The 27,026-nt window shown below is 43.9% G+C and overlaps 2 protein-coding genes across 7 annotated transcripts; both read right to left on the minus strand.

Annotated features, from left to right (window-relative positions):
- Positions 1-995: 995 nt before the first annotated feature.
- Positions 996-8,630, minus strand: drc2 (dynein regulatory complex subunit 2). 3 transcript variants are annotated; one of them, XR_015778601.1, is made up of 10 exons: positions 8,541-8,630; positions 6,030-6,153; positions 4,972-5,139; positions 4,010-4,179; positions 3,738-3,876; positions 3,331-3,468; positions 2,404-2,652; positions 2,227-2,328; positions 1,353-1,692; positions 996-1,241 (listed from the first exon to the last, which is right to left on the minus strand). XR_015778601.1 is itself a non-coding variant. In XM_088087174.1 (9 exons), the coding sequence occupies exons 2-9, from the start codon at positions 6,150-6,152 to the stop codon at positions 1,414-1,416; spliced, it is 1,368 nt and encodes a 455-aa protein (XP_087943300.1). In that variant the 5' UTR covers position 6,153; positions 8,541-8,630; the 3' UTR covers positions 996-1,413. The 3 variants fall into 3 exon arrangements, 2 of the variants coding, with proteins under 2 accessions (XP_087943300.1, XP_087943302.1); XM_088087174.1 differs by having other exon boundaries at positions 996-1,692; XM_088087176.1 differs by having other exon boundaries at positions 996-1,692; positions 2,404-2,622; positions 8,541-8,624.
- Positions 8,631-9,373: 743 nt separating this feature from the next.
- On the minus strand, positions 9,374-26,556 carry LOC121965640 (scavenger receptor cysteine-rich type 1 protein M130-like). 4 transcript variants are annotated; one of them, XM_088087170.1, is made up of 8 exons: positions 26,392-26,556; positions 23,936-23,968; positions 23,555-23,851; positions 22,767-23,075; positions 22,389-22,673; positions 18,064-18,372; positions 17,688-17,972; positions 9,374-15,647 (listed from the first exon to the last, which is right to left on the minus strand). In XM_088087170.1, the coding sequence occupies exons 1-8, from the start codon at positions 26,429-26,431 to the stop codon at positions 15,607-15,609; spliced, it is 1,599 nt and encodes a 532-aa protein (XP_087943296.1). In that variant the 5' UTR covers positions 26,432-26,556; the 3' UTR covers positions 9,374-15,606. The 4 variants fall into 4 exon arrangements, with proteins under 4 accessions (XP_087943296.1, XP_087943295.1, XP_087943297.1 ...); XM_088087169.1 differs by lacking the exon at positions 9,374-15,647 and adding an exon at positions 15,874-17,451 and having other exon boundaries at positions 26,392-26,555; XM_088087171.1 differs by lacking the exon at positions 9,374-15,647 and adding an exon at positions 24,096-25,573 and having other exon boundaries at positions 15,874-17,972; positions 26,392-26,500.
- Between the last annotated feature and the right edge of the window lie 470 nt (positions 26,557-27,026).

The raw sequence follows: 27,026 nt of genomic DNA on the forward strand, positions 1-27,026 counted from the left end.
TCTTCCAAAAAAATGGAAAAAAAAGTTCTGATCAGTTTGCGAGTTTTGATGAGTTTTGTAAGTTTTTTTTTTTGATTTACAAACTATGAAACAGCAGATTTTAAAGATTGTACCACATAGCAGAATACAACTGTTAAAATGTATATAAAATGTCTATAATAACTATTAAATGGTGTACCTGTACAGACGCTGCCGCTCAGCTCGTCATTCTGCATCCGTGCGCACGCCCCGCTGCATTAAGAGCCTCAGGAAGTGGACCACCAAAATAAAAGCTGAGGCAATGTTGGAAACTTCAGAAAAAAAAAGAAAATCCAAAGCAGATCATAAAGTTCAACATAATGTCACAACGAGCTGCTTTTACACGATGTGGCCAAAAGTATGTGGACAGCCCTGATCTCAAAATGTGTTCTTTTGGTCCAACTGTTTTCTCGTGATTCTCGGCTCCAGTGAGGAGAAAATCTTGGTTCGATATTTGAGTCACGAGAGGATTCAGAGGAGTCCTGAGACATCGAGCCACAGAGGACAGAATTGAAACGCTTCTGCTTTTTGTCTGTAAAATACTAAACAGCTGTACTTTGTTTAAGACCTGACAATTATTCATATTTTGTGACGTTTATGCTTGTAGGACGTATGTAAGATTTTCAAATGTTTCTTAGACTTTCTTATTTTCTCAACATTTCTAATATTTTTTTTTCAGGATTTTAGGATGTTTGTTGGATTTTATAATTTATTTAAGACCTGAGGATTATTCAGTTTTCCTCAAATGACACATCTAGAATTTTAGGATGTTTTTAGGATTTCAGGACATTTTTAAGATTTCAGAAGACTTTCAGGATTTTAGAACTTTTCAAGAATTTTAGGACATTTCTGTGATTTTAGGACATCAGTGTCTCAGCTGTGTCCTCTGTGTCCTCTGTGGGGGATCCTCCTCTGGCTCTGTGTTGATGCTGTTTTATGTCTCTGACACCTTATGGAGACTAAAAGGACAAAAACTATTCACAGAGTCAATCACTTTATTTTTATTGAGGATTAGAAAGTGTTTGGGGCCACCAGGGGCCCTATCAGGGGCCAGATGTGGCCCCCGGGCCGTAGGTTGAATATCAGTGAATGAAACGGTAAAAACAATAATAAAGGTTGTTACAGCTGTACTTGGTGGCGGCTCAGTGACAGGAAGTGACATCAGAGAGCAGAGACGTGAGGCCGGCGTTCGAAACATCAGCTGGTCATTTGGGGGCGGGGACCTTCAGATGTGGTCGAAAGCTGAGTGAGTAAACTTTAAACTTTTAAGATTGTAACGACAATAATCGTTATAAACAATAATCAGAACAAAACGGCAACATGTTTTTGGTGACCTTTGAACTTTGTGAAGGCGTGTTTGCAGACGCTCGGTTTGTTCTGGCCCCGCCCTCCCTGTCACAGAGAGTGCTGCACGGCGTAGACGGCCTCGATCACGGTGTGGCGCCTGTCGGTGAGCGGGGGGCCCGTGGTGGTCGGGGCCCCGTGCACTCTGAGCAGAGCGTCGGGCGACTGGAGGTCGTGGTCGCTGACCGTCAGGGCGTCCAGGCGGTGACGCAGCAGGAGCCTCAGCTGGCGGTTCTCTCGGCTCAGAGCGTCTCTCTGCGTCCTCAGCGCGTCCCGCCACAGTGCCGCCGCGTTGACGCTCCTCATCAGCTGCTGCAGCGCCGACGTCTCCTGCAGACACACAGGTCAGTGAAGGCAACACGAGAGGATTACAGATTACAGATTACAGATTACAACCAGCTGAAACCTCCTCAGTGTTTATCAAACAGATCAGCTGATTCAAACCCACGAAAACAATAAAGACGTTTCACGTTAAAGATGAACGTCTTTCACTTTAAACATTTTTTGGCGCTTCATGTTTTTTTCTGACAATTTTAGTGATTTTTTTTTTCTTTAAACATTTTTGGCATGTTTTCTGTTTTTTCCCAAAATGTTCGAACGTTTAAAACTGATTTTGACAACTTTGAGAGAAATAAATCAATTAAGGGCGTAAAAAACTCCTGATGTGTTCAGTCCAGAAAAACTGGGAGCAAAAAGAAAAGTGTCAGGTTTAAACTTTAGCTGAGTAACAAGGAAGACTTTATTTTTAAAGTCAACACAGATGTTGATCCAGGTGTTAAAGGGTTAAAGGTTAAACATTTGTTGGACGTGTTTGTCTCTGCACTCGAACACACCGGCCGTCCGTCCTCATCTGTCCCCTCCTACCTGCGCGGACTCGTCCGTCTCAGGTCCCTCTCTGTCCCGCCTCGCTCCGACGAGCTTCTCCATCTTCTGACACGTGTCGTGGACTCGGGAGACCTTCTGACCCTGGATCAGAGAAAACACGAGTGAGACTAGAGACGACTCGGACTCGGTCAAACAGGATGTGAGACCTGGTGTCACCTTGGCGAAGACCGCCTGCAGTTTGTTGGCGGTGGCGTCGCACTGGGCGGCGAGCTCAGTCAGCTGGTCCCTGGCTGCCGCTCGAGTCCGAGTCAGCTGGTCCCGGAGCTCACGAGTCCTCCGGGTCACCTGCAGGATGGCGGCAGTCAGGTCTCGAACCGCAGACTCGTTTTCTGTCCCGCTGGAGTCCAGCTTCGCCTTCAGATGGACAACTTCCTTCTGATAGAGGAGACGGACGCTGTGACTCATCTGATGAGACGTTTTCTGTTTAGAGACTCGTATCCAGCGTGTCATGACTCAAGACGTTCGGGACTTGAGGGACAGAGAACTCGTCCGTCTTTAATTTGTCTCATTGATTGTCTAAAGTTTTCTGTCTACTGATGAATCGGCTGGAAAAACATGACTTAAAAAACACGCCGTCGTCATTTCTTTAAATGTTTTTGTTTTTTGGGGCGTTTTTTTATTTAAAATTTTTTTAGCAATTTTTTTCTTTCAACAATTCTTTAGAAATTTTTGGCAATTTTTTAAAAAAGTAGTTTTGGTAATGAATGTTTTCTTTAATGTTTTAATTATTCATGGAAATTTTGGTGAATGTTTTTTCTTCTAAAATTGGCCGTGCAGACATGCAGGTTTAGAAATCCTGTTTCATTTTGGCCATTTTTTTCCCTTACATGTTTGGTGATACATATTTTCTTAAAAGGTTTATGGCCATTTCTCTTTATTTTTTATTATTATTATAATTCAATTTTCTACAATTTTTAATGATAGCATGCAGGTTTGGAAGGAGGACGGACGGTCATACTTCAGGGGGAGGTTAAAAAAAAGTCCTCTGATAAATACATAACGGTCCCTTATTTGATCCAAAGCTTTTGGCTCTTTTGACCTTTAAAATAATTAAATCTCAGATTGAACCTCCACAGATTTTACCTGCAGCTTCTTCTTCACTGCGTCCGTCCCGGCGGCGAGCTGTCCAGTTGGTCCGAGCTCCTCCGTCTCTGCGCCGCAGAGCCGCGCGGACGTCTCCTGCTCCGATGTGTCCTTGTTGTCCTGCGGCACGGCGTGTGTCTGTCCACAGAGGAGACAGGAGACAGTCAGTGCTCTGAAAGTTCGGTCAGCGCTTTTCTTCCTGCAGTCGACTCGCGCTCTTTTATTTTTGGTGATTCTTTTTTATGCTTTCTCCAAAACGTTTTGGTCACAGCACGTTTTCTACAAAATTTTTGGTGATTTTTTTTTTCAGTTTCGTCAATTTGATTTGCGAAATCTTTAAATTTCTGGCGCCGGGTTTTGGGAGGCGCGTTGTCCTGAAACGGTTGAGGTTAACGGTGAGTCGGTACCTCTTTGTCGCGCTCTGCGACGTTTCCTCCGAACAGTTTGGGGATTTCCTCCAGCTCCGTTTGGTGCTGCTGCTGCACGGTCGTCGTCACGTGCTCCAGTTTCTCTCGCTGCTGCTGAGACAGACGAGATTCCCGCTCCCTAAAATACAACCCGAGACCATCTGGATCAAACCGCGGCCGAGAGCCAAAATCTCCTCCCCCACATCTGAGTCACGGCGCGGGAGCGCCGGAGAGCGAGCGGCCAGCGGGGGGCGCCGTGGCTCGTCACTGACCTGGTGGAGGTTAGCGAGGAGCTCAGGTGCCGCAGGGCGTCCTCCCACTGCCGCTGCACAAACTGCAGCTGTTTGTCCTGATGAGCCACCAGACGCTCCACCAGCTGCAGGTGAACACGCCGCACCTGAGCCGACTGAAGCTCCGCCTCCTGCAGGTCACACTCCAGACTCTGCAACACAGGAAGTGACATCATGAGCGCCGACGTTCAGGTGAATATGGTGATGAGTTAGTCAGGTTCATCTACTTTATTTTATGTTGAATGACTTTATTTTTTAGGGATTAAGGATTGTTTTTATTTCATAAGAATATTACCAGATTTTATGATTAAGGATTTTTCTTTTTTCATAAATATTTTAACATTTTAATTTCAATTTTTTGTTTTGAATTTGTAATTATTTTGCCTACTTTTATAATTAAGAATTTCTCTTTTTTTAAGTAAAAGTTCTGCCTATTTTTATCATGAAGATTTTTATTTTATTTCATAAGAATTTTACCTGATTGTATAATTATGGATTTCTCTTATTTTGTAAGAATTTTGCCAAATGTCATCATTAAGGACTTTTCTTACAAGAAATTAGCCTAATTTCATAATTATTTCAGGACAGTTTTGCAGCCTGAGATGCGAGATTCCTCTGAACCCGACACGCTGGACCTTTAAATCGCTCTGGTTTTATTATTATCATTATTATTATTATTATTATTATTGTTATTAGTATATTTTATTTCTGGAGTGCTTTTCAAGAAGTTTCATTAAAACTGATCAGACTTAAAAGATATAATACAATATTGAGTTTGACAGAAGAAACGCTTGTTGGGACTTTTTTCTGTCTGAATTTAATTTTGTGACTGCGGTTAAATATTAATATTATAATAAATATTATTATTAATATGAAATGTTTTCAGTGGATGTTCTTCATGTGTTTGTCTCACTTTGATTTGTAGGAGCTGCAGGTGTGCTCACCTTGATGATGTCATCCATGGCGTCCAGCCGCCGCTGAAACGTCTGGCTGAGCACGGCGAGCTCTCTGCGCTGCTCGGCGGCGACACTCTGACGGAGGGTCGACCTCCAGCTTTCGTTGATCTTCAGCAGGTTGACCGCCGTGTTCTTCTCCTCCTTCTGCAGCTTATCCTGATCACACACACACACACACACACACACACACACACACACACAAAAAAAAAACACACTCCTCTTTTACTGCACTACAGAGAAGCTACTTTTAATTTGAAAGAGCAGTTTAGTTTCAGATTTGTACTCTTTATTTTTTGAATTTGGGGTGTGTGAGGCTCTTAAAGTTACAAGCTGACAAACATCGACTGTTTGTCTCACACCTCCAAACATCTCAGCCGTCCCTTTAAATTCACTCTCTCTGACATTTTAAAAATGTAAACAAAGAAAACAATTTCAAGTTGAGCTGCAAAATAAGAAAAAAAAACTTATTTTAACCTTATAACTTAATATTCTGTGAAACTCTCGTTTATATCCTCCAAATTCAAAGATTTACAGAGGAATCTATTACAGTTACTTTACAGCAGCATCAGCTTAAAGCACTGATACTCAACCTATGGCCTGCGGGCCAAATCTGGCCCCTGACAGGGCCCCTGGTGGCCCCCAAAGCATTTTATAATTGACAGTGAAAATCAAACAAGTGATTGACACTGAGAATTATTTTTGTCCTTTTAGTCTCCATAAGGATCCCCCACAGAGGACATAGATAAGACACTAATGTCCTAAAATCACAGAAATGTCCTAAAATACTAGAAGTGTCATAAAATCCTAAAAACACCCCAAAAGACCAGAAACGTCCAAAATCCTATAAATGTAATTTAATCCTAAAAAATGTGGTAAAATCCTAGAAATCTGAGGCTGCTGCCGGCCAGCGGCGTCTTCCTGGCTTAAAGCGCACGTTCAGGAAATGTAAAGTAAAATGTGGACGTGCTGTGACTCCAGAGACAGAGATGGGGACGGAGACAGAGACGGGGACGGGGACGGGGACAGAGACAGGGACAGGGACAGACCTTGAGAAACAGAGTGAGGATCTCCTCCTTCTTCTTGGCCATCTCCTCCTCGGCCTGAGCTCTCTGCTGCAGCATCAGCAGCCTCTCCTCCTCCGTCTTCCCTCCTTTCTTGGCTTTCTTCATCCTTTTCAGACAGACATTAGAGTCATTTTAATATTCAGAATGAGTCCAAAGATGGTTTTCGGTTTTACAGGGTGCAGGTTCTGCGTTTGCTTTGTGCTGGAGAGACAACGGGTGAGTCTGAAGACACTCAGAAAACACGTCAAATCACGAAAATCATTAAATGATGGGAAACCACAGTAGCTACGTTAAACTCCATAATTTATTTATTAAACTTCAAATGTGCAAAGGTGTTTTTATGGTGTAATAATTCTTTGTATCACTTTCATAACTGCAACATTTGGTGCAATATTTATATATTTAATTTAGTTAACATGAATGTATTGCATTTATTCTTATTGTTTTTCTTAATTATGTATATCTCTGTTGTTAATTGCAGCATTGCACATATTTATATTTTTATATTTGATTGCTAATTTTATATGTTGCATTGTGGCATAATGCAGTTTTATATTTTCTCACTTTACACACAGCACATTATACATATAATAATTTAAAATTTGACATATTAGAGCTTATTGTCTTACTGCATTTCTTACAGTTATATTTCTAAACACTTACATAATCAGCATATTATGCAGACTTTATTTTGAAATAGTTAAATATTTACATAGTAGTGCTCATCGTTTAGGCTTACTGTATTTCTACTTTTATATTTATATTTTGACATAGTGCTTATTTCTACTTTCTATAAATCTCTTATCAGAGCGACTGTTAAGTATTTCTGATTCTGATCCCTGAGTCTGACCCTCCTGAGCATGTCAGCTAAACCTTTTTATTTTATGTATTTATTTTTAATTTATTCATATTTATTTTATTATATATATTTTTTAAACCTTTATTTCATTTTATCTTTTTAAAAAAACAACAACAAAAACCCCACAAAAGTCAGATATGGCTTTTACAAGGAAAACTTTTAATTTTTAAAAAATTTTTTTCCACACCTGGTCTCGTGCACCTGTAGCTAACCTGTGAGGCGGGAACTCTGCGCTAACAGGAACACTGATCGCTGAGGGTGCGCGCGCTCAAACGACTGTCAGCCAATAGTATGACGACGCTTGTATCACGTGGTATCGTGAAACGGCGTCATCAGTTGTCAGTTAGTGTGGAAAAAACAACCGGAAAAAACGGCGCAGTTTGACGGTAAACTGCGGAAATAATCTCGCGAGCTCCGCCGCGAGCTCCGCGGCACACAGAGGACAAACACCGGGAAACGTCACGTCGCGGAGCCGCTTCACTCCTCCGCCGGTTAACTAAAGCTCCGGTTTGTTCAGGTGTTTCAGGTCCAGCGGCGGGGCTCTGATCCGGTCCCGACTTCCCGCCGGATCTGCAGACTTGATGCCGCCGGTTCCAGCGGAATCTCTGACCGCGAGTTTAACGGCCGTTAGCTCGAGCTAACTGCGGAAACCGATCGTTAAACCCGCGGTCAGAGATTCCGCCGTTAAACCGTTAATAACCGTTAGGTACCGTTAGCCGTGTGATGCTAACAGCTAGCCCCGGCGCTGTGTGTCCCGGTGTGAAGCCCCCTGTCCCGCAGCTGCAGCCTCCGAGGACCGCGGGGGACCAGAGACAGCCGGTAAGTCCGGAGGTCACTGTGGGCCTGTACTGGCACCACTAAGGGACTGTTTGTTATTTATGAGGGGGAGGCAAATACTTTTATTTTTATTTGGCTTTAAGGGAGCAGACTACAGCTGGAGATGGCTGTATTTTGTACCAGCAGCACGACCAGAGAGAAAAACCACCCAGTTTTTTCACTTCTTTTTGTGTTTATATATATGAGAGTTTTGATATTGTCATACAGTAGTTTTGGCGATTTTACGCAATAATTTTTGTATTTTTATACAGTAGTTTTGGTGGTTTTACGCAATAATATTTGTATTTTCATACAGTAGTTGTGGTTTTACATAATAAGTTTTGTATTTTTATACAGTAGTTTCTGTGTTTTAATGCAGTAGTTTGTGGTGGTTTAGAGTTTACAGATTTTTTTTTTATTTGATTTTTTTAACTCAGTTTTTAAAGTGGAACAGCTCACTTAAGGTGGAGGGAGGGTCACACACACACACACACACACACACACACACACACACACCCCGCTCTGATAAATACGGAACAGTCCCTAAGACTGCCATCAGTTACGTTACATTAAATCTACAACTAATGGACAACATGTTAAAATGAATTAATAACCATGAAAAACGACATAAGTTTGACCTGACTGCGTGACTCCACCGGGAAACCGGACAGCCGTTTGTGCGCGAGCTGTAACGGTGTTCGGACCTGCACGCGCCGGAAGGTGTTTTAACTTCCCACATTAAAATCAGCTGTTGACGTCGGCCGACGTTAACGGAGAGAGTCATTAAAACAGCTTAATAATAACGAGGGTGAACTTACCTGTGACAGGTGACACAATAACCTGACTGTTTCCGCTGCGACTGTCGCTGTGTGTTTGTATTCCGTCTCCATAGCAACAGACGTGGAGACCATCCGCCATGATGGTCCAAACCGGGTTTAGCTAAACTTTATTAGTCGTCCTGAAGGACGACATTCACAGCAGCCGCAGCACAAAGTGGGAAGATCTGAGATTTTTATTTTTATTTATTTATCATTTTAGATAAACAGAACATTGCACAAGAGTAACATATAGTAATATATATTGAAAAAAAAAACAGAAAAATGATTATTTTATTCATATCTCAAAACAATTTCAAAGACATACAAGAAAAAATAAAACAAAAAAGAAATTAAAAAAATAGAATAGACACAATAGAAAAAATACATTTTAAAAAAGTAATAATGATAATAATAATAATCTATATAACATTACATTGTATGAGGGAGAAATAAACCAAGATATATACATCTTATTTGTTTTCATTAGATTTAAGTTTACCAATTATTTGAGAGGTCTATAGCTTTTTTGTTTGTTTTAACCTCAAAAATAAATGGAGCCAAAGAGATATTTTAATTCAGTACGAAACTAATGGATTTTGGGGAGTCTGAGATAATAACATGCCACCAGCTTCACAGGGAGGAGGTGCTGTCTTTATTTTGTAGTTGTAGTTGTACTTTTGGCATTTTCAAATGGCTTTTATACTGTTTTGGAGTTTTCATACAGTAGTTTTGGTGTTCTTATACTGCAGATTTGGCATTTTATCTGAAGTTTTGACATTTTTATACAGTAGATTTGTTGGTTAATACAGAAAGAAAATAAGGAGTCATGAAGCTGTGATTGCATTGTCATTTATTTCCTTTGAACATTGATGACGATGTTACATTTATTACAGCGGCTGTGATGATTTTCATCTGTCCTCCAGTAAACATGAGTCCTGATCAGGAGCACAGATCTGATCCAGACCTGCAGGTGAGTGAGAAGTTCTCCTGCTGAGGACGCTGACGCTCAGTTTGGATGTTAAATGTTTGTGAGCAGACACTCACATCATGATCTGCCTGTAGTATTATGATTCTCTGTGTGTACAAGTATGTGATTTTTTTTTCTGTCAGTACAAATGTTTTCGGGCGGTCTTTATTCTACGTGGAGAGGGCCAAACCTCAGAACGTCCGCTCACAACCAATTCAACCTAAAACATTTATATCCCTTTTTAGACTCTTAATGATTTCTGAAGGCTCCAGTTACGTTTATGTTCATGTTTGTATTCACATCCTTTGCTGAGTTATGAGAATATTTTGTATCAAAATCCTCAAGTACTAAAGTTATCAAAATTCTCCATTAAAAAATCTGAAAATTTGGTATGAATAAAGAAAATCTTTCTTCCTTAAAAAAGCAAAAACATTCAACAAAAAGTAAGAAAAGTTCTTAAGAACAGAATCAATCAAAGTTCTTTGTTTACAAAATTAAGGAAAACTCTTATGAAATAAGAAAATCCCTTAAGTACAAATTAAGGGTCTGTGTTCACTGAAGCGTTTTTTATCCTGAGGCCAGTTAATTTTTTAATCTTTTTTTTTTTTTTTTTTTTTACCTCAGAAGCGTTTCCTGAGGAGTGCCCAGCGTTTTCAGCTGGAAAAAAACGCCTCGGTGGACACCAGGGCCTAAATTATGTAAATTTCCTATGAAATAAGGAAATTTCATCATTGCAAAATTAGGTACAATTAATATGAAAAAAAGCAGAATCCTTAAAAACTGAGCAGCAAAGTAAGCACAACCTTTAATTATTTAGAAAAAGAAAAATGCTTGGTTGTAACGTTAAAGGTCCAGTGTAATGTATGGAAATTCCTACAGTGATAGGCGACCTTGAATGCATCATTGTAGATGCCGCGAGGATTCACAGGCACGGGAGTTCGGTGAACTAGGTGTGTTTTGTTGGTGTTGTATCATGGCCGCAGCACGTTAATAAACGGCATGAGTGTTCCAAGTTACAGAAGCGTTCTTCGTCTTATTAGATGTCCAGCAGACATTACATGGTGTCAGAAGTGACGGAAAGTGACCAGAACCGATCGACATGACGAAGTTTAATCCTCCAGAGGAGTTTAAGTTTGCAAGCCCCGGGGAATGGCCGGAGTGGAAGCAACGGTTTTCGCGCTTCAGGACAGCGGCTAAGCTAAACAGAGAGGACGGGGAAGTCCAGGTCTGCTCGCTCATTTACGCGATGGGCAGTGAAGCAGAGAAAATATTCAGCTCATTCCAGTTTGAAGAAGAGGATGACAAGAAAGACTACAACGCCGTTTTGAAGAAATTCGACGACTACTTCATTCCTAGACGGAATTTAATACACGAACGGGCATGCTTTTATCAACGGAGCCAGCTACCCGGTGAGAAAGCAGAAGCATACATAAGAGTACTGTATGAGCTAGCAGAAAACTGTGAGTTTGGCGACCAAAGAGATGAACACATCCGAGATAGACTGGTCGTGGGCATTAGAGACAAGGAGTTGTCTCAGAAGTTTCAGCTCACTGCAGACTTGACGCTAGCACAAGTTATCCAGCAAGTGCGCCAGCAAGAGGAGGTTGCTAAACAGATTAGCCTCCAGACCAACCCACCGGAGCTACAGGTGGCTAATGTTAACTTCGGCAGACAAGGACAGGAACAACACAGGAGAGGAACCACGGCACGCGGAGCTACAAGCGGTCCTAAGGACGTACAGAACTGTGGTAGGTGCGGCACCCAGCACTACAATAAAAAGAAATGCCCGGCTTTTAAGAGCACCTGTAAAAAGTGCAACAAGAGAGGACACTGGGCACGTGTGTGTCGTACCAAAACACTGAACGAAGTCACAGAAAGCATGGGACAGTTTCAGTTTCTGGGCGAGGTTAGTGAAGCAGCTAGCCATGACAAATGGACTGTTACTCTTAACATTGGAAATGCACCCCTAGCCTTTAAAATAGATACGGGGGCAGATGTGACCGTCATAAGTGAAAAGACATTTAAGACTCTTCCCAAAACCTATAGACTGGGCCCTGCAGAGATACCCTTTGTTGGACCAGGGGGTGAGCTCAAATGTATAGGTTGGTTCAGAGCTAATACAGTCTACAAAGGTAAAGAATACACTTTTCCTGTGTATGTGATTAAAGGAAACAGCAGCAGTTTGCTCAGCCGCCCAGAAGCAGTAAATATGGGTTTAGTTAAGAGAGTGGAGCATGTCAGCACTGTGTTCGGAACCAGCGGCCTGCTAAAGACTGAACCTGTTAAAATCATGCTCAAAGAGGATGCACAGCCATACGCCGTGCATACTGCCAGACGTGTGCCACTACCACTTATGCCTCTAGTAAAGAAGGAGTTGCTCCGGTTGGAAAATGAGGGCATCATCGAAAAGGTGACACAGCCCACAGAGTGGTGTGCTGCCATGGTCCCAGTTCTAAAGCCTAACAGGAAAGAGGTCCGGTGCTGTGCAGACCTAAGGAAGCTAAATCGTGCAGTGAAAAGAGAAAAGTATGTGCTACCTACCATAGAGGAAATCATGCCACGGCTCTCAGGGTCGAAAGTGTTCACATCACTGGACGCCGCCAGTGGATTTTACCAAATTCCCCTGCATGAAGAAAGCCGCAAACTGACCACCTTCATCACTCCCTTTGGGAGGTATGCTTTCCGCAGACTACCCTTTGGAATAACAAGCGCTCCAGAAATATTCCAGCGGAAAATGGCAGAGACTCTACAAGGGCTGGAAGGAACAGAGGTCTACATGGACGACATCCTAGTACACGGAGAAACTGAGGAGATCCACAATAGACGCTTGGAGCAGGTACTTGAAGTGATAAAGGCGGCCGGCCTCAAACTGAACAAAGAAAAATGCAAGTTCAGACAGCGGCAGATTCGTTTCCTGGGGCACATCTTTGATGAAAACGGTGTGAGACCTGACCCGGAGAAAGTGATTGGCATCCAAAAATTCCCACAACCCCAAAATGTGTCAGAGCTCAAGCGGTTTTTGGGAATGGTCAACTTCATGGGCAAATTCATCCCAGAGCTCTCTACAGAAGGACAACCACTCTATGCACTGCTGAACTCGAGGGTGGAATGGCTGTGGGGACCAGCGCAGCAGACTGCCTTCCAGAGACTGAAGACAGCCTTAGCATCGGCACCTGTACTCGCTTTCTACGATGCTAAAAAGCCCACAGTGGTGTCGGCTGACGCCAGCAGCTATGGGCTCGGAGGAGTCCTGTTACAGCAGCATGATGAGGACTGGAAACCTGTAGCCTACTGCTCCAGGAGGCTCAGGGATGCTGAGACCAGGTATGCCCAAATAGAAAAGGAATGTTTGGCTAGTGTTTGGGCATGTGAGCACTTTGACAAATATCTGTTCGGACTTGACAGCTTTAAACTGATTACAGACCACAAGCCCCTAGTACCCTTAATGAACAGCAAAGACCTTGATAACGTCCCCATAAGGTGCCAGAGACTGTTGATGAGACTGATGCGCTTTAACGCAGAGGCTGTGTATGCACCTGGAAAGACATTGGCAGTAGCTGACGCTTTATCCCGGGGCCCTGTGCAGAGTCCGGGTGATGAGAAGTCCAGCGACGATGTGGATGCACACATAGACTCAGTCCTGAGCCATGTTCCAGCATCACCACACAGGATGCAAGAGATCAGAGACCACACAGCCACCGACCCGCAGCTGCAAGCAGTGAGCCAGTTCATCCAGTTAGGGTGGCCAGATTATGAAAAGACAGTACCGGCATCAGTCAGGGATTTCTATAAGGTGAGAGGGGAGTTATCAGTGATAGATGGGTTAGTAATCAGAGGAAAACGTATTGTAATCCCCACCTGCATGAGAACAGAGATAGTGGAGAGGATTCATGATGGTCATCAAGGGCTAGTTAAATGCAGAGAGAGAGCCAATCAGTCAGTATGGTGGCCAAGAATCTCACAGGACATAATAACTAAAGTAACTCAGTGCAAGTTTTGCAGGGAGAACAGAAACACACAGAGAAAAGAGCCATTAAAGCCAACCGAGCTACCTTCCAGACCTTGGCAAAGAGTAGGTGTAGATTTGTGCGAGCACAAGAAACAGTCTTATCTGGTAGTGTCAGACTACTATTCCAGGTATTTAGAGCTCCTGCACCTACCTGTGACCACCAGCAGTCAGGTTATAGAAAAGCTAAAAGCCACATTTGCAAGGTATGGTATTCCAGAGGTTCTAGTAAGTGACAACGGACCACAGCTAGTCTCAGAGGAATTTAGGCAGTTCAGCGAGAAATATGACTTTATTCACATAACATCCAGTCCACATTACGCTCAGAGTAATGGACAAGCCGAGAGGGCTGTACAGATAGCGAAAGGGATTCTTAGGCAGGAAGACCCCCTCCTGGCTCTGATGGTCTACAGAGCCACGCCGTCATCATCCACTGGAGCCAGTCCTGCCGAGTTGCTGATGGGTCGCCAAATCCGGACAACTTTACCTACACTGTCTGGAAATCTGGACCCGAACTGGCCTGATAAGGAGGAAATCAGGCAAGCAGATGCTGCAGCCAAGCAGAGACAAGCGTACCACTACGACCGAAGGAACGGGGTACGGAGTCTCCCCCTGCTGAACCCAGGAGACAGAGTTCTCTTGAAACTGGACAATGAGAAACAATGGTCAACACCAGGTACTGTTCGTGGAGTCAGTTCCACTCCTAGATCTTATGTGGTGGACACAGCTCAAGGAGGACAGTACAGGAGAAATCGACGCCATTTGTTGAGTGTTCCTTCAGTACCAGTGCACGCCCCTCCATCCACAGAGCAGGCTACTGTTGAGATGACTGAGGATTCTGGGACTGAAATAGACATGGAACACGCAAGCACTGACACCTTGGTGGGAGCAGCAGCCCCACGCTCCCCAGGGACAGTGACTGTGACTCGCTCTGGTAGAGTGAGTAAGCCAGCCCCACGGCTGGATTTGTGAGGACATATCTTCAAAAAAAACAAAAAAAACAAACAAAAAAAAAAAAGAAAATGTTATCCCTTGTTAATGTTGTAGTTTGGGAGTAAAAAAAAAAAAAAAAAAAACTGTGATAACAGTAAAACAAATGAAAGAAATTGACAGAGAAGTGTGTTGTAAATTAAGTAAGATAAGTCAAATGGATAAATCTTATTGTTCATAATTTGTAGTCATGTTCTTATGTAGATTGCAAATTTCATGAGAGATAGAAAAGATTGTTAAGTTGTAAAGAGCCTCTCAGACTAAAGATGTTATTGAATTTGGCAAACATAAGGGAGAGAATATATCCTTGTGGGGGAGATGTAATGTATGGAAATTCCTACAGTGATAGGCGACCTTGAATGCATCATTGTAGATGCCGCGAGGATTCACAGGCACGGGAGTTCGGTGAACTAGGTGTGTTTTGTTGGTGTTGTATCATGGCCGCAGCACGTTAATAAACGGCATGAGTGTTCCAAGTTACAGAAGCGTTCTTCGTCTTATTAGATGTCCAGCAGACATTACATTGTGTTGGATTTTAGCGCGGAGGTTGCACAACTGAAACTTCTCGTGTACGCAGAGCGTGCGGGAGAACTTCGGTGACCGATGCAAAAACGTGAATGTGCCTAACTGCCCCCAGTGTTTGGTTTGTCCGTTCTGGGCTCCTGTAGAAACATGGCGGAGGACCTACTCCTCAAGTAGACAGAAACGGCTCATTCTGAGGTAACGAAAACACAACCGTTGTTATTTTCAGCTGATTAACACTAAAGAAAACACACAGATTAGATTAGATTCACTTTCTGATAATATATCCCCTAACTCCTACACACTGGACCTTTAAATATATTCATTTAGTCCAAAATTAGGTACAATTCATTTTTAAAAAAGGAAAACACTAAAATTCAAAATAAGGTAAAATTCTCATGAAAAAAATAAAAATACTTAATTTCAAAATAAAGTAAAATTCGTATGAAATAAACAAAATTCTTCAGCACAAAATTAAGTAAATTCCTTTGGTATAAAATGAATCAAAAGTCTTAATTACAGAAAATAATCAAAATTCTCAGCAAACAGCAGCAGAAACACCTGGGTTATAATGATCCAGCTCAGTGTCCTCCTGTCTGTCCACCTTCTGCCTCATCCCGGCCTGCAGAGACATGACAGCAGCACAGACTGTAAATAAAGGTATGTATAGCTTATATAGATGTCTATCTGTGTCTGACTGTATCTCTTTATATACAGTCTACGAACAGCACACAGAGGAGACTTCCTGCTTCTTTACTTCAATAAAAAACACACTGAGTGCTTCACTTCACCCAGCGACCAAACAGGAGACTGCAGTTATATCAAATTTCATCAAATATCCACAGACATCAAATATCTATATATTTATTAAGAGAAAAACAACATTTTTTAAATTTATTGTAAAAAAAATTGCATTACAAAAAATGTCAAATGTGCATTTACAAAAAAGAACACACAAACAACAGTACATAAAGTTTACCAAGATGAGAAAATTATAAACAACAACTAGAAAGTTTCGGCAGAAATTTTGGAGGGTGCCTGCCACTGAGGTGCCACTAATTTACGTCAGAGGTGGAGGGGGGGTGGCCATACCTGCACATAGTGCCACAAGAGCTAATTAATGGCCATTAATTACTTACTAGCACCTCTAAGTCGCCACAAGGGCCAATTAAGGGCTTCCTCCACTTGACGAGCCACAGGGGCCAATCAATGGCACACTTGTGGACAAGTGGACCACTGATTACTATCTGGCATCTTGAATTGGCCACAAGGGCCAAATAAGGACCCTCTAAACCTGAGGGGCCACAAGGGCCAATCAATGGCTGTATCTGTATCTGGCTGTATCAACGCTTGTATCTGTGATCTCATTCTTTCGGTCACTACGCAGAGCTCATGACTATAGGTGTGGATTGGAACATAGATGGACTAGTAAATCAAGAGCTTCACCTTCCAGCTCAGCTCCTTCTTCACCACGACAGTCCATATCATGCTCTGTTCTACCCTCACTCGTGAACAAGACCCCGAGATGCTTAAACTACTCCGCTTGGGGCAGCAACTCACTCCCCACCCAGAGAGAACAGTCCACCGTTTTCTGGCAGAGAACCATGGCCTCAGATTTGGAGGTGCTTGGGTTTACCAGGTCTGTCCAGCAGCCTTCCCGGCCACCTGATCCAACTCACCACCAGGTGGTGATCAGTTGACAGCTTTGCAACTCTCTTCACCCGAGTGTCCAAGACACATCAATCGAAGATCATCAATCTTTGGCCTAGGGAGCTCTGGTACCAGGTACACTTATTAACATCCCTATGCTTGAACATGGTGTTTGTTACGGATAATCCACAACCGGCACAGAAGTTCAATAACAAAACACCACTCAGGTTTAGATCGGGCAGGCCATTCCTCCCAATCACATCCCTCCAGGTTTCTCCGTCATTGCCCACATGAGCGTTGAAGTCCCCCAGAAGTCCCCAGTCGGCATCCTTTCCAGGGCGCTGCCCAGAGACTCCAAGAAGGCTGGGTACTCTGAACTGACGTTGGGTGCATACACACACACGAGAGTCAGAGACCTGCATACACGACAGTCAGCGACTTGCAGTTGTATCGATGCGAACCTCTCGTTCCCTGGGGTAAACTCCAACACAGCGGCACTCAGCCGGGGGCTTGTGAGTATCCCCACATCCATCTGGTGCCTCTCGCCCTGGGCAACTCCGGAAAAGGTGAGATTCCAGCCCATCTCCAGGGGTATTGTTCCAGAACCAGTGCTGTTTGTGGAGGTGAGCCCAACTATATCTAGTTGGTACTGTCCACCTCCTGCACCAGCTCTGGCTCTTTCCCCACCAGAGAGAAATTTCTCATTCGGCAGCTTCGGCTCCTTCGTCCTCACGTCTCCTCCTCACCTTCTCTGCTTGCATCCGCCATGGGCAGGACTGAGACGCAAGGAAAGAAAGTGACGGACGTGAGGAGTATGATTACATGCACCCTGTGTGTTGTCCTACACAATAAAACCTTGTCCTCATCTCCTGCTTTACTGCCCAGTCTCCTGTGAACGTCTCTTTCATTGGCTGACGTCGTTTGGAGACACATCAAACCTACGAGCAACCACTCAAATCTCTTCGCCATCTTTCAGCAGCCATGTCACTGATGATGTCACTGTTGGGCTTACCTGAGCAGGTGAGTTCCACGATGGAGGACAAGGATTGGGAGGATGCACACTCCATCAGAGAGGATCCAGACCGAATACACTCAGGCCAGATCCACCAAACAGATATTTCTGAGGACTCCTGTCGTGGTCTGAAAGAAACAGCAGAGCCACAGTCGAGCTCTCTGCAGGCAGCTGCTGCTTCATTCAGGGTCCAGCCAGAGTCACTCACTGGTCTCCATTCTCCTTCTAGTTTCAGCTCCAGTTTTCCGGCACAGCGACTGTCTCCTCCCACCAACCTGAAAGGCTCTGGACAGAAAGCAGAGTCGTCAGTAAAAGAATAAAGTGAGTTTCATGAGAGCAAAAATGAAGCGAATCAAAGCTGTAGCTCTTCTTCTACCTGAGCAGGTGAGTCCAGCATCTCTGCCACCTGAGCAGGTGTTTCTCTCTGAGCTTCTACAGTCCAGCAGAGCAGACTCGTGGCCTTCACACTGGAACTCTTTGGTCCACTTTGGAGCCTCCACTTCTCCATAGAGCGCCCCCTGGAGGACCGAAGGAGCCCCACAGCCGAGCTCCCTGCAGACCACCTCTGCATCCTGCAGGTCAAAGCCAGCTTCACACACTGAGGACCACCTCTGGTTAGTCTGGTCAGACCTCACCTCCAGTCTGCCTGAGCACAGACTGGTCCCATTAAGCAGCCTGACAGAGTCTGGAGAGATAGAAGAAGATAAAATAGAGAGAGAGAAAAGACACCAGAAACAAAATAAAAAGACGTCATCAAACAAGTCAGTGATTCAAACTGGACTCAGAACAATTCCAACATCAGTTCATCATGAACAACAGGACACATCTTTATAACACCACAGACTGCAGCTACTTTACATCACATTGACATTTAATACACTCTAACAATTGCTGCACATTTTTGAACACTTTCAACGTGTTTTCAAAGAATAACATCACATGTAGATTTCTCTATTCTGTTCCTGCTCTCCACAAAGAAAGTTCATACATTTTTACTTTTTTATTTTTGTAGGAAGACATCCTTGTTTAGTCTAATGGATCAAAGAATTCATCCATCCATCCATCCATCCATCCATCCATACACCCACTTATCAGGAGCTGGGTTGCAGGGGCAGCAGGCTGAGCAAAGCACTCCAGTCATCCCTCTCACTAACAACACTTTCCAGCTCCTCCTGGTGGATCCAGAGGCATCCCCAGGCCAGATGAGACAAAATCCCTCCATCATGTTCTGGATCTGCCCCACCACATTTTACCTCACTTATAAACAAAACCCAGAGATAGCTGAACTCCTTCGCTTCGGGCAGTAACTCTTCCTCTACCTAGAGGGGACAATCCACCGTTTTCCAGCAGAGACCCAAAGCCTCTGATGTGGAGGTGCTGACTCTCATCCCAGCTGCTTCACACTCAGCTGCAAATCGTCCCAATGCAAGCTGGGGGGTGACAATGTTAAGTCCCCAACAGAATTACATAATCTGCAAAGAGCAGAGATGCAGTTCTGAGATCCCCAAACCAGACCCCTTCCTCCTCCAGCTGCACCTTAAGATCCTGTCCATGAACATGGCGAACAGGATCGGTGACAAGGGACAACCCTGAGGGAGGCCAACACCAACTGGGAACATGTTTGACTTTATGCCGAGTATGCAGACGCAGCTCTCACTTTGGTTGTACATGGATTTCAGCATATGATTTAATTACTCGAACTGCAGTATATCTGCTCCCGCCGACACTTCAGCATCACGGTAAACTTAATGAAGAGACACAACAAGGAATTGTCAAAGAATTGTCCAACACAGCCTCTGTAGCTCTGATGGATGGACCTCCAGGGCCTCTGAAAGTTTCCTAACTGTGTCTGCTCATGACGTTACTTCAGAGTGAGAGATGAAAAGCTCTGTTTTGCAGACCCGCCCCCTCTCTGAGAGCCATACAGGTGAGCGTCTCATACAGGTGAGCGTCTCTGTGAAGCGCTGACACGAGCAGTGACAGAACGGAAACTGGAGAGGGGCAACAGCACAATCCCAGTTATTACAGACAACGCAAAAAACATGGTGAATGTAGTCGGTGCAACAGGCGGACTGAGGCCACAGATTGAGTTCTTTGCACACACTGTTAATCTTGCAGCCAAGAATGCAGCCTAAAGGAATCAGGTAACCCAACTAATGGGGATTCAAACATGCACAAAAGGTCCCATAGGAGGCAGTAACACTGTATTTTAGTAACAAGAAACCCCATTTTCTTAATCAAGATTTAACAAAGAATACGTGTTCATGTTCTTCTTAGCTAGAGTTTGTTTAAGGCAAATACTTGAAAATTATTTTTTGCCAAAGAGAAGAAAAGCATGTTAAAATCACCAATGTCTCTCCTCTCTGTACGGAAATCTCACCTAGTTTTACTGTCACAGTTATGTGTCCAGTGGCAAACTGCCTCATTCTTTCAGTTTCTGCGTGACTTTATGACATATCTGACATTTCCTTGAGAACAGCTGATTTTTTATATACTGTAAATGGTGGATTATAAGGCTACATATTGTGTGCTTATGTTTGATATTTCTGGAGTGTTAAAAATACAGAACATCAGCGTATACTGAACTGGCCCGAAAACCATGACCCAACCTAAACTGTGAATTTTATTACCCATTTAACCCGTAGTTCAGATCAGTGAAACGCATGTTACCAGGTGTAATGAGGCTCATATGGAAGTCAACCTGGGTACATTACTGTCAGAGATGATGTCACTGATGAGCTTACCTGAGCAGGTGAGATTCAGGATGGAGGAGGATGAATCTGACACTAAACACTCCCTCAGAGTAAATCCACGGAGAAGACAGTGAGAATAGACCCCCCACACATCTCTGCTTGAGGACTCCCGTCTCTTTCCTACAGAAACAGCAGAGCCACAGTCGAGCTCTCTGCAGGCGACTGCTGCTTCCTTCAGGGTCCAGCCAGAGTCACTCACTGGTTTCCATTCTCCCAGATGTTTCAGCTTCACACATTGAGGACCACCTCTGGTTAGTCTGGTTAGACCTCACCTCCAGTCTGCCTGAGCACAGACTGGTCCCATTAAGCAGCCTGACAGAGTCTGGAGAGATAAAAGAAGATAAAATCGAGAGAGAGAAAAGACACCAGACACAAAATAAAAAGACATCATCAAATAACAAGTCAGTGATTCAAACTGGACTCAGAACAATTCTAACATCAGTTCATCATGAACAACAGGACACATCTTTATAACACCACAGACTGCAGCTACTTTACATCACACTGACATTTAATACACTCTAACAATTGCTGCACATTTTTGAACACTTTCAACGTGTTTTCAAAGAATAACATCACATGTAGATTTCACTATTCTGTTCCTGCTCTCCACAAAGAAAGTTCATACGTTTTTACTTTCTTATTTTTGTAAGAAGACATCCTTGTTTGGTCTAATGGACTAAAGAATTCATCCATCCGTCTGTCCGTCCGTCCGTCCATCCATCCATCCATCCATCCACCCACTTATCAGGAGCTGGGTTGCAGGGGCAGCAGGCTGAGCAAAGCACTCCAGTCATCCCTCTCACTAACAACACTTTCCAGCTCCTCCTGGTGGATCCAGAGGCATCCCCAGGCCAGATGAGACATAAAATCCCTCCATCATGTTCTGGATCTGCCCCACCACATTTTACCTCACTTGTAAACAAAACCCAGAGATAGCTGAACTCCTTCGCTTTAATGAACAAACAAACACACACAACGGGATTGTCAAAGACTTGTCCAACACAGCCTCTGTAGCTCTGATGGATGGACCTCCAGGGCCTCTGAAAGTTTCCTAACTGTGTCTGCTCATGACGTTACTTCAGAGTGAGAGATGAAAAGCTCTGTTTTGCAGACCCGCCCCCTCTCTGAGAGCCATACAGGTGAGCGTCTCATACAGGTGAGCGTCTCTGTGAAGCGCTGACACGAGCAGTGACAGAACGGAAACTGGAGAGGGGCAACAGCACAATCCCAGTTATTACAGACAACGCAAAAAACATGGTGAATGTAGTCGGTGCAACAGGCGGACTGAGGCCACAGATTGAGTTCTTTGCACACACTGTTAATCTTGCAGCCAAGAATGCAGCCTAAAGGAATCAGGTAACCCAACTAATGGGGATTCAAACATGCACAAAAGGTCCCATAGGAGGCAGTAACACTGTATTTTAGTGACATGAAACCCCATTTTCTTAATCAAGATTTAACAAAGAATACGTGTTCATGTTCTTCTTAGCTAGAGTTTGTTTAAGGCAAACACTTGAAAACTATTTTTTGCCAAAGAGAAGAAAAGCATGTTAAAATCACCAATGTCTCTCCTCTCTGTACGGAAATCTCACCTAGTTTTACTGTCACAGTTATGTGTCCAGTGGCAAACTGCCTCATTCTTTCAGTTTCTGCATGACTTTATGACATATCTGACATTTCCTTGAGAACAGCTGATTTTTTAAATACTGGTGGATTATAGGGCTACATATCGCATGCTGATGTTTGATATTTCTGGAGTGTTAAAAATACAGAACAACAACGTATACTGAACTGGCCCGAAAACCGTGACCCAATCTTAATCGTGGATGTTGTTACCCATTTAACCCGTAGTTCAGTGAAACGCATGTTACCAGGTGTAATGAGGCTCATATGGAAGTCAACCTGGGTACATTACTGTCAGAGATGATGTCACTGATGAGCTTACCTGAGCAGGTGAGTTCCACGATGGTGGACAAGGAACGGGAGGATGCACACTCCATCAGAGAGGATCCAGACTGAACACAGTCAGGCCAGATCCACCAAACAGATATTGTTGAGGACTCCTTTCTTGGACTGAAAGAAACAGCAGAGCCACAGTCGAGCTCTCTGCAGGCAGCTGCTGCTTCCTTCAGGCTCCAGCGAAAGTCACTCACTGGTCTCCATTCTCCTTGTAGTTTCACCTCCAGTGTTCCTGCACAGCGACTGTCTCCTCCCACCAACCTGACCGGCTCTGAACAGAAAGCAGAGAGTCGTCAGTAAAAGAATAAAGTGAGTTTCATGAGAACAGAAATGAAGCAAATGAAAGCTGCAGCTCCTCTTCTACCTGAGCAGGTGAGTCCAGCATCTCTGCCACCTGAGCAGGTGTTTCTCTCTGAGCTTCTACAGTCCAGCAGAGCAGACTCGTGACCTTCACACTGGAACTCTTTGGTCCACTTTGGAGCCTCCACTTCTCCATAGAGCGCCCCCTGGAGGACCGAAGGAGCCCCACAGCCGAGCTCCCTGCAGACCACCTCTGCATCCTGCAGGTCAAAGCCAGCTTCACACACTGAGGACCACCTCTGGTTAGTCTGGTTAGACCTCACCTCCAGTCTGCCTGAGCACAGACTGGTCCCATTAAGCAGCCTGACAGAGTCTGGAGAGATAGAAGAAGATAAAATCGAGAGAGAGAAAAGACACCAGACACAAAATAAAAAGACGTCATCAAACAACAAGTCAGTGATTCAAACTGGACTCAGAACAATTCCAACATCAGTTCATCATGAACAACAGGACACATCTTTAAAACACCACAGACTGCAGCTACTTTCATGGTTTTTATTCATTTTATTTCACTTCTGGTTAGATGCTGAACTGCATTTCATCTTCTCAGCTCTTGTATTTTATTCAGTGACACTAAAGTTGAATCTAATGTGATTTATTATTAACTAAATCAGTACAGTATAAATTACAACCTGCAACGATCATTTTCAAATTACTGCTTTTGTTCTGTCACCAAATAATAGATTTAGAGTCTGAGACCAAAGATTGCTCATTAACTCCATTATATCTCACGTCAAACCATTAGAGAGACATCAGCGTCAACAGTGACTTCATCTCTCTCTCTGTTCTTACCTAGACAGGTGAGATTCAGGACGTAGTCAGAGGAATCTGATGTTGCACAGTCCTTCAGAGCAGATCCAGACTTAACACAGTCAGAGCTGATGATCCACACAGGTCTTTTTGAGGACTCCTCTCCCCGTCTTACAGAAACTGGAGGACCACAGTCCAGTTCTCTACAGACAGGAGCTGTTGCCTCCAGAGCTGAGTCCTGATCAAAGTACTTGCCTTTCACTGGTCTCCATTCTCCCAGATGTTTCATCTCCAGTGTTCCTGCACAGCGACGGTCTCCTCCCACCAACCTGACAGACTCTGTCAAAGACGTGAAGTTAATGAAGAAACTGTCTGTTGATTCTGCTTTAATGGTTCTTTATCTCTCTTTTCATCTCTGTTTACCTGTTGAGGTGTGTGTTCCTTCAGCCTGAAGTCCTGAAGAGAAAATCAGAGGATAACCATCAGTTTAAGGCAGCGTGATTGCTAAGTAGGTATGCTATGCTAACAAGTAAACTTGCCACTAGGTGAGAATATTGTTCACTAACACTAACAGTGCACTCACAACGGTGCAGTGCGAGTGCTTCGCATGGCGTGTTTCCATTCAAAGTCAGGCCGGGTGGCACGATGGAAGCGAAGGATGCGACGCGATGGGAAAGAGACATCTGTAAATCAGAGTACTTTTTTTCTGAGTATCAAAACTGTCATGGATCTGCTGTTTCTCCCCCTCACCTGCTGCCAGTAGTTTTCCACTCACCCTCCCTCTGCTCTGCTCTACCTGCTAGCCACGCCCACTGCTGCAGCCAGCTCTCCCCTCAGCTGCAGCCCATCATCAATCAGCACAGTATATAAGACACTCCAGCCCGCTCACTCTCTGCCAGATTGTTCCTCTGCATTATGCACGTCTTTCCAGCGTTTATCTACCAGATCTCCCGTTGCCGACTCTGCCTGTTCCTGACCTGCTCTCCTCGCCTGACTCCCCGTGAACCTACCTGCCTTCTGTCCTCGACCACGTGCTCAGTTTCAGTGTTCCGGAAATCTGACGGCTCTCCTGGTAAAGACTCCTCCGCTCGGCTTCGACGTTTCTTCTGCCTGTTCCCTGTCGGTGCTGCTACCTCCACGGACGGACTTCCTGGTAACCGAACCCCTGCCTGCTCCCGACCATTCCTCTGCTCGATCCCCGTCGGCGTTCCAGCACGTGTTGTCGGCTCGTGGAGCTACGGGGTTTCCTCCTCGCCAGCCACAGTGGGTACATGCTTCGTTTCTTCGCTTTGTGGGAAACCCAGAGACATTGCTAGGGCTGTCCGCCCGAAGAACGAACTCACTGCCTGTAAGCTGATCTTTAATTGTGTTGGTTTTAATAAAAGTTATTACCAACTGAAAGAGCATTCTGGTGTACTGCATCTGGGTCCTAAAACCACCCGTTACAAAAACCCTATATTCCCTCATATAATTTCTCTCCCCATCCAAATTAGGCCCTATGTTTTCCTCAGATTGTGAAACTGATCGAAAGTTGTGTAACTTTTTTTGCGATACCTACGCCCTCTTTTGGTCAATTTAGCATAAAAATTGAATCAGTAGCCAATGAAAACCTTTTCCACAAAGTTTGGTGTAAATACGTCCATACATTTTTGAGATATGTGACATGCCTCGCCCATTGCACGGTGGCATTGTGGTTAGCACTGTTGCCTCACAGCAAGAGGGTCCCTGCTTCGAATCCTGGTTGTAACGGGGTTCGGTCCAGGCGTGTGCGGAGTTTGCATGTTCTCCCCGTGTCTGCGTGGGTTCTCTCCGGGGTCTCCGGCTTCCTCCCACAGTCCAAAGACCTGCAGCTCAGGTTATTTAGTGACTCTAAATTGCCCTTAGGTGTGATTGTGAGTGTGTATGGTTGTTTGTCTGTATGTGTCGGGTGTACCCCGCCTTCCGCCCGATGACAGCTGGGATTGGCTCCAGCCCCGCCGCGACCCTTATGAAGACAAGCGGTTACAGAAAATGACTGACTGACTGGCCTCGCCCATTGCCACGCCTCCTTTCAGCAGATATCTGTGGAATTTTAATAAACAAAGACAACGGCGAAACCACGGTTTCTGAGGGAACATAATAAACCTGATGTTGGTGTGTGTGAGTAGTTTGTTCTCTCATTTAAAGATCAATATTATTATATTATATATTATAGAGGACATTAGCTGATTACTGCACAAGCAAAAACTTGAACGTGCAGCAGACAGTGGAGGACAAACACCTGCTTGGTCAGCTAATTTCAGTTCATTACTGGGTAGAAAGAGCAGCAGTGAGCTGTATAAACTACTGGCCTGACATTCAGATGATTCATGAACATCCCTTAGTTCTCAGCAGCTATCCCAGCATCATTATATCGCCTCATTATGTAGCTTAGCTCGATTTAACTGGGATAGCTCGCACAAATGAAACGTCTTCACACTAAACGGCCTTTTTCATGTTCTAAAGGAGTCATACCTCTGTATTTGGATCTCTTTTCCTCCTCCTCTATTCTTAGTTTTATAAATGGCGCACCTGAAGGTTTAGACCTGTTTTTATTTTTTTTAAAAAATGTAAACGTGGATAACATATAACCTCCTTTTGACATGTATCAGTCAGGCTTCTCTCCCTCTGAGGCGCACAGATGACAAATGATGATGATGAGTTTCTAATTATTTCTTTATGTGTTCATTTGTCATTTTCAAGGCAGAAGATGAGCAAAGAGCGCAGCAAATTATTCTGTTTATTTTTCTGTTTTGTGTTTTGAGCGAGGCCAGCGGTCTCTGGACGACCTCCTATATCTGCCATAAGAGCCGGCCTGAACGTGCAGATGATAAGACACGATGTTTAAAGTAGAGTCCTACCTAAGCTCCACAGCAGCAGGAGCAGTACCAGGTGATCCATGTCCAGGTGCACGTCTCTATGTCCTCCGTCTGTCTGCTGTCCTCAGGGTTTATCTGCATACAGGACGAGGTGGAGCTTTGCTGGAATATATTATAACGGTTTTATCCTCTGTGATTTTACAGTTAAGATTTGTTAATCGCATTTCATCAGCTGCTCCACTTCCCCTTCTCTTCCCATCAGCCCTCAGTGTTACTTAACAACTGTGAATGATTTCTTCAGAAACATGGTGAAAGTTACAAGTAAAGGTAAAAAATAAATAAATAAAAAAATAAAATTTAACAACAGATACAAAAAATGTTTAAAAAGGGGAGGAAAAAGTTTTGTTTTTGTTTTTTTTTTTTTAAAAAAAAAAGCAAAATAGTAAATAATTCTAATTCTTCTAATAATTCTAAACACAATATAGTTAATCATCCTCATATAATTTCTCTCCCCATCCAAATTAGGCCCTATGTTTCCTCAGATTGTGCTCTCCCTCATCAATGTGAAATGATCTCATGACCAACTGTTCTCATGAAAGAATTTATCATATTTTACGTTTATGGTATGTCACTTTTTGATCTGTAACTTCTGGCAGAAAAGGAAAATGATGCACAAA

Source organism: Plectropomus leopardus, chromosome 14 (assembly GCF_026936395.1).
Source record: "Plectropomus leopardus strain MGB_pleo_1.0 chromosome 14, ASM2693639v1, whole genome shotgun sequence".
NCBI classification, from domain to species: Eukaryota; Metazoa; Chordata; class Actinopteri; order Perciformes; family Serranidae; genus Plectropomus; species Plectropomus leopardus.

Coding starts and splice junctions, on each gene's coding strand:
- drc2 (XM_088087174.1), bottom strand. CDS start 6,152: ATGAAGAAAGCCAAGAAAGGAGGGAAGACGGAGGAGGAGAGGCTGCTG. Junction 3,469..3,737: donor TCGCAGAGCGCGACAAAGAG/GTACCGACTCAC, acceptor CTCTGTGGACAG/ACACACGCCGTGCCGCAGGA. Junction 1,693..2,226: donor AGACGGACGAGTCCGCGCAG/GTAGGAGGGGAC, acceptor GTGTGTCTGCAG/GAGACGTCGGCGCTGCAGCA.
- LOC121965640 (XM_088087168.1), bottom strand. CDS start 26,431: ATGGATCACCTGGTACTGCTCCTGCTGCTGTGGAGCTTAG. Junction 23,852..23,935: donor AGGAACACACACCTCAACAG/GTAAACAGAGAT, acceptor CGTCTTTGACAG/AGTCTGTCAGGTTGGTGGGA. Junction 22,674..22,766: donor TGCTGGACTCACCTGCTCAG/GTAGAAGAGGAG, acceptor CTTTCTGTTCAG/AGCCGGTCAGGTTGGTGGGA.